The 5730-nt window shown below is 37.2% G+C and overlaps 1 protein-coding gene across 1 annotated transcript; it reads left to right on the top strand.

The window, feature by feature from the left end:
* The first annotated feature begins 1152 nt into the window (after positions 1–1152).
* On the top strand, positions 1153–4949 carry LOC109222454 (aspartokinase 1, chloroplastic-like). The gene is made up of 10 exons (XM_019386815.1): positions 1153–1408; positions 1485–1870; positions 2080–2241; positions 2368–2484; positions 3124–3243; positions 3324–3416; positions 3488–3604; positions 3827–3943; positions 4345–4407; positions 4511–4949. Exons 1-10 carry the CDS (start codon positions 1153–1155, stop codon positions 4661–4663), a joined length of 1584 nt encoding a protein of 527 aa, XP_019242360.1. The 3' UTR covers positions 4664–4949.
* The last annotated feature ends 781 nt before the right edge of the window (positions 4950–5730 follow it).

Genomic DNA, 5730 nt, shown 5'->3' with positions numbered 1-5730 from the left:
TCATAGCTTTAGAACCATAAATTCGAACTGTAAACTTAAAATAGAAACACAGAAAGTAAAATAATTAAAAAAAAAAAATATTGGGTTGGGGGGTTGAGGGGGTTGGGGTGGTTGGTGCAGGAAAACTGAAAAACAAAAAGAATAAAAAATTGAAAATACAAAGAAAAAAAAATAGGAGGGTGCGTGGTGACGGAAAAGAAATTAAACTGAAATCCGAAAAAAAAGCCTTTTTGGAGAGAGGGGTGATAGGAGCAAACCTGTTGTTGTATGTGGAAGAAAGAAAATTAGACAAAACAAAAGAAAGAAAAGTCAAAAAGAGATGAAAATATGATGTAAGCGCTTAAGTCGGCATTCTTATGATGTAAGCACTTACGCCGGCATTTTTATGATGTAAGCGCTTACGCCGACATTCTTATGATGTAAGCGCTTATGTTATCATTATTATGATGTAAGCGCTTACGTCGGCAGGGCATTCAAATGCCTATATAAGGGGTCTGCATTTTCATTTGCAGATCATCCCTCAACTTCTTCTTTCTCTCTTCAATTAATAAAGAGTTATTCTTTGTGTGGCCTTGGAGTAGGCAAAAATTGTCGAACCACATAAATCTTCTTGTCTTGTGCAATTTATTGCTTTTCTCTTTTAAATATTCTTTTCCTTCTATTAGCCTGACACGCTCCCCAACAACTAGTATCATAGCACCGATAATGTAATTTTGGTAGAAAAGTATAGTATTGGTGCAGGTACTATTCACAAGAATGGTGCGACACTATTGATCATCGTTACTATTCACATGCACTATTCACATACATTTTTTTGTGAAAAATTGCATCGGAAGAAGGGAAGGTTAAGATTGACAAGTTCAATGGCAAAGATTTTGGATTCTGAAAAATGCAAATAGAGGATTATTTGTACCAGAAAAAATTTCACTTACCTCTAACCAAGGTAAAACCAGAGACTATGGCCAAAGCGGACTGGGATCTATTAGATCGCCAAGCTCTTGGTATGATTCGTTTGACGCTAACACGAAATGTGGGTTTAACATCATTAACGAGAAGACCACTACATGCCTGATGGAGGCGTTGTCAAATATGTACGAGAAACCATCTGCTTCAAATAAAGTCCATTTGATGCATCGATTGTTCAACTTAAAGATGACGGACTTAGTTCTAAGCGAAGATATTCGCCGAAGAGAATCAATTGATTTCCCAGGATCTGCTTTTAATACCGAAAGCAGGGGGAGAAGCAACCAAAGAGGACAAAGTCATGGTCGTGGCAGATCAAAGTCAAGGAGAAGGGGGCAATCCAAAAATCACAAGGACATTACTTGTTGGAATTGTGATAAAAAGGGTCACTACAGTAGTCAATGTAGAGAACCAAAGAAGAAGAAAGGAAGAAAATTCACCAAATGTAATGGCCGAACAAGTCGGTGATGCACTAATTTGTTGTGCAGACAGTCCAGTCGAATCTTAGATTCTGGACTCAGGTGCATCCTTTCACTCTACATCATGTAAAGAATTATTACATAATTTTATTGCTGGAAAATTTGGTAAGGTTTATCTAGCAGACGGCGAACTTTTGGACATTGTTAGGAAAGGTGAAGTTCATATAAAGTCTTCACAAGGCATGCTATGGAAATTGCAAAATGTCCGACATATTCCTGGCCTCAAGAAAAATCTAATATCGATGGGTCAGATTGATAGTGAAGGATATACAACAACATTCGGTAACGGACCGTGGAAGATAACCAAAGAAAATTTGGTTGTGGCACGAGGCTTCAAGAAGGGAACACTGTATGCAACTGCAATACAGAGAGATACTATAGCAACAATTGATCATGGTCGTGATACAACTGTGGCACCGGAGTCTCGGGCATATGAGTGAGAATGGAATGAAGTTGTTGGCATCCAAAGAAAAATTGTCAAACCTAAAGCATATTGAATTAGGTTTGTGCGAAGATTGCATTTACGGGAAACAAAAGAGAGTTAGTTTCTCAAAGGTGGGAAGGACGCCAAAGAAAGAGAAGCTGGAACTAGTGCATACAGATGTGTGGGGACCAGCTCCTGTAACTTCTCTGGGAGGCTCACNATTTCTTTTTTGGTTTGCCTTTCCTTAGAGTTGACAGTGATCTGTGTATCCAATTGAAGGGTTGGAGGACTTGTGCTGTGACTACACTAGGTAGGGGTGGTAGTGACTTGACTGCTACAACCATTGGTAAAGCATTGGGATTACGAGAAATTCAGGTTACCAGATGAATCTGGCTTACTATTTTTATCACATTTTTAATTTGCACCCTTGCTTGTATAAGCATAAGAAGTTGCAATCAAGAAGTCAGTTTGATTGAAGATCCTTTGTTATATGACTGACAGGTCTGGAAGGATGTTGATGGTGTTTTGACGTGTGATCCCAACATATATCCACGTGCACAGCCTGTGCCTTATCTAACTTTTGACGAGGCAGCTGAACTTGCATACTTTGGCGCACAGGTCTTGTTAGCTGTTTCAGAAATTATTTTCATCCTGGAAATCCAATTGTTGTATCTTGTCTTAGTGATTTATTTTCCTAATTAATAGAGTATTACTATTACTCTTCCAGACAAGCTAGTTAGTCGAGAAGTTTTGCAGAGATCCTCTCTCTGAGGTGAAAAAGTTTAACTATTCAATGACAGGGATGTATTCGTTGCTGTTGAGTAGAATCTCTTGAGTGCTAGGAGCAACTTTATACCACTTTGTCCCTCTCACTCGTCAACTGAGATTCTTAGTCTGAAAAATCAAAAAGAGGGTCCATCATACTGGAAGCCGTAATGTCCAATAGATCTTCTTTCGTGACCATTTGTTTGACCATTCGATGTAGCATTTGGTTAAGGAGTTTGAAATGGATTACTGTATCTAAGTTGCAAATGTTTTATTATTAACAATTGTTAAAAGGTTCAGGAAAGTTATAGTTTAATGGAAAAGGTTACAATTCAAAGTTGAAAAAATCATAGAATATTTATCATGGCAAGAATTAAGATTGAAGGTCTATCCATTTCTGACAACCTAAAATGGAAAATAGATGACATAAGAATTTGCAGTCTAACTATTATATTTAGAATAGCTTTAATTCTCCTCGAAATGCTTCTACAGGTCCTTCATCCACAGTCCATGAGGCCGGCAAGAGAGGGTGATATTCCTGTTAGGGTTAAAAACTCATATAATCCTAAAGCTCCTGGTACCCTTATCTGTAGAGCAAGAGATATGAGTAAGGTTAGAGCAGCTTTTTCCACTAATTCTATCTGCAGAAATAACGAAAACATAACTGTGTTTCATCCCGTACTTGCTTGCAGGCAGTACTTACAAGTATTGTTCTGAAACGAAATGTAACCATGTTGGATATAGTGAGTACCCGCATGCTCGGTCAATTTGGTTTCCTTGCAAAGGTACTTTCCACGTCACTTTTTAGTACTTTGCCCTCAAGTCCGGAATCTGATGTGGTTTGTAGCTTCTTCAGGTTTTCTCCATCTTTGAAGATTTAGGTATATCGGTTGACGTCGTTGCGACAAGTGAAGTTAGCATTTCCTTGACATTGGACCCATCAAAACTTTGGAGCAGAGAGCTGATTCAGCAGGCAAGCGTACGACTTTCTTCTTAATTTCTTGGCCGCATCAATAAATTGCAACTTTCCAGCCAACGTACTATCGTTTTTCAAGTGTTCACTAGTAGTTTGCTAAATTTTGTCTCAACTCTCCTTTTATGTGGATATCTTTCCTGCATGTGCATAAATTCATTTGTGGATTTTATGGTTCTTTCAGTGGTGTGTTTTAACATTCTAAATTACTGAACTGAGCAGGAGCTTGATCATGTTGTGGAAGAACTTGAGAAAATTGCGGTTGTGAATCTACTTCAACACAGATCAATCATCTCTCTGATTGGGAACGTCCAGAGGTCCTCGCTGATTCTCGAAAAGGTGCTCTAATAGCTCTTATTGCTGTATCCTCGTAGACATTCATTTAGTGACCAGCAGAGCTTTCATTTGCTTATTATTCCAGAACCTTTTTCTGTAGTATAGAGTTACTATTGCTTGGGTACGTTAGCCCATTGTGCTGCATTATCTAATATGCTATCTCATGCTTTCTCAACCTAGTTATACAGTAGTTCATCATTATGACTCTTGAGTAGTGTCTCTTTGCATATGATTTATTTACCGGAGTCCTAGCCTTCTTACGCCACATGCTTAGTCTCTCATTCTATCACTTGCATGTTGTTTAAGTCATCAGTATCGGGTTTGCTGTTACATCGCAGCTATATGGGAGTTTACGTCATTATCTATCTTTTTAAGTGTAATTCATGTTGTGCATTAAATGACAGGCTTTCCATGTTCTGCGTACCAATGGGGTCAATGTTCAAATGATCTCTCAAGGTGCATCGAAGGTAATCTACCTTATTCTATTCAAAGCTATACATAAATCATCTCTAAGCGTTACGGGAGAAAGTGCTTCACATTAACACTCTAACTTTTGTGTGTGATGGCCAGGTCAATATCTCATTGATAGTAAATGATAGTGAAGCAGAGCAATGTGTAAGGGCTCTCCACAAAACATTCTTTGAGAGTGATCTTTCTGAACTAGTCTGGGAAAATGGATCAGGAAATGGACATGTTGCTCCCTTATCCACATTGTCCACTTGAGTTTCGCCTTAATATGTTTCTTCTTCCAAATATTTTGTCCGAGGAAATTAACGATTATAGTAGTGTTATTTTTGGGTGGGTGGAGTTTTGTCCTAGTAATTTTTATCTTTTGTAGCAACTAGTCGCATTCTACTTAAGTTATCTTTATTGGAGAAAATTAGATTACCATGCCCAAGAAGATTGTGGACAAGTTCTACAAAATGCGCAACTCATCTTATTAAGCCTACTCAGATGTTCTATATAAGTGACCTTGTCTTGATAATTATGTTATTCACTAATTTCGCTATTTCCCATTCTTCCAGTAATCCCCACGACCCCTACATCTGGTTGGAATGGGATGGTGTTTGTGTTTGATAAGGATGGGGTTGTTCTGTTTGCGGGCTAATTATGCGAAGATTATTATAGGGAAAATGAAATTGTATAGCCGCTCTCAAAATAAAAGCCGAAAAATGTATATTTGGTTTATATATACATATTTGTATGTTATATACTAAAATAAATTAATTTTATGCACTTTTGCGGCTATTAGGAAATTTGTCTATCCATTAACAACACATGGATGTCATGTATGAATTACATAGGGTTGCCTTGAATTACTTATATTTCTATATATATATATATTGCTTGCATTCATAGTTAAACGGAAAATATTTTATGTGGTAAATGTTTTCTTGGAAAACAAGTAGTAATCTTACTCATTTTTTGGTGTTTGGTATGTGAATTAATGAAAATAACTTCTCAAGAGTATTCATGAATAATTTAGATACAATAAACATGAACCCATAAACTTTTGAACCTACGACCTTCCGAATTGCTAAACTTTCGAACCTGTAAATTTTCGAACGCGTAAACTTCAAACCTGTAAATTTTCGAACACGTAAACTTTATAATTTTAAACCTGCAAACTTCCAAACACAAAATCTCTGAACTCATAGCTTTTGAACCCATAAAATTTCGAACCTGTAAACTTAAAAATGAAAACACCAGAAAGTAAAAATATTAAAAAAAAAAAAACTAATTTGGTTGGGGGGTTTGGAAGGGGGTTGGGGGTGGGTTGGTGTCGAGGA

This window comes from Nicotiana attenuata, unplaced genomic scaffold (genome assembly GCF_001879085.1).
Source record: "Nicotiana attenuata strain UT unplaced genomic scaffold, NIATTr2, whole genome shotgun sequence".
Classification (NCBI taxonomy): domain Eukaryota; kingdom Viridiplantae; phylum Streptophyta; class Magnoliopsida; order Solanales; family Solanaceae; genus Nicotiana; species Nicotiana attenuata.
The sequence above is the reverse complement of the archived record's forward strand: the minus strand, read 5'-3'. Positions and strand labels throughout refer to the sequence as shown.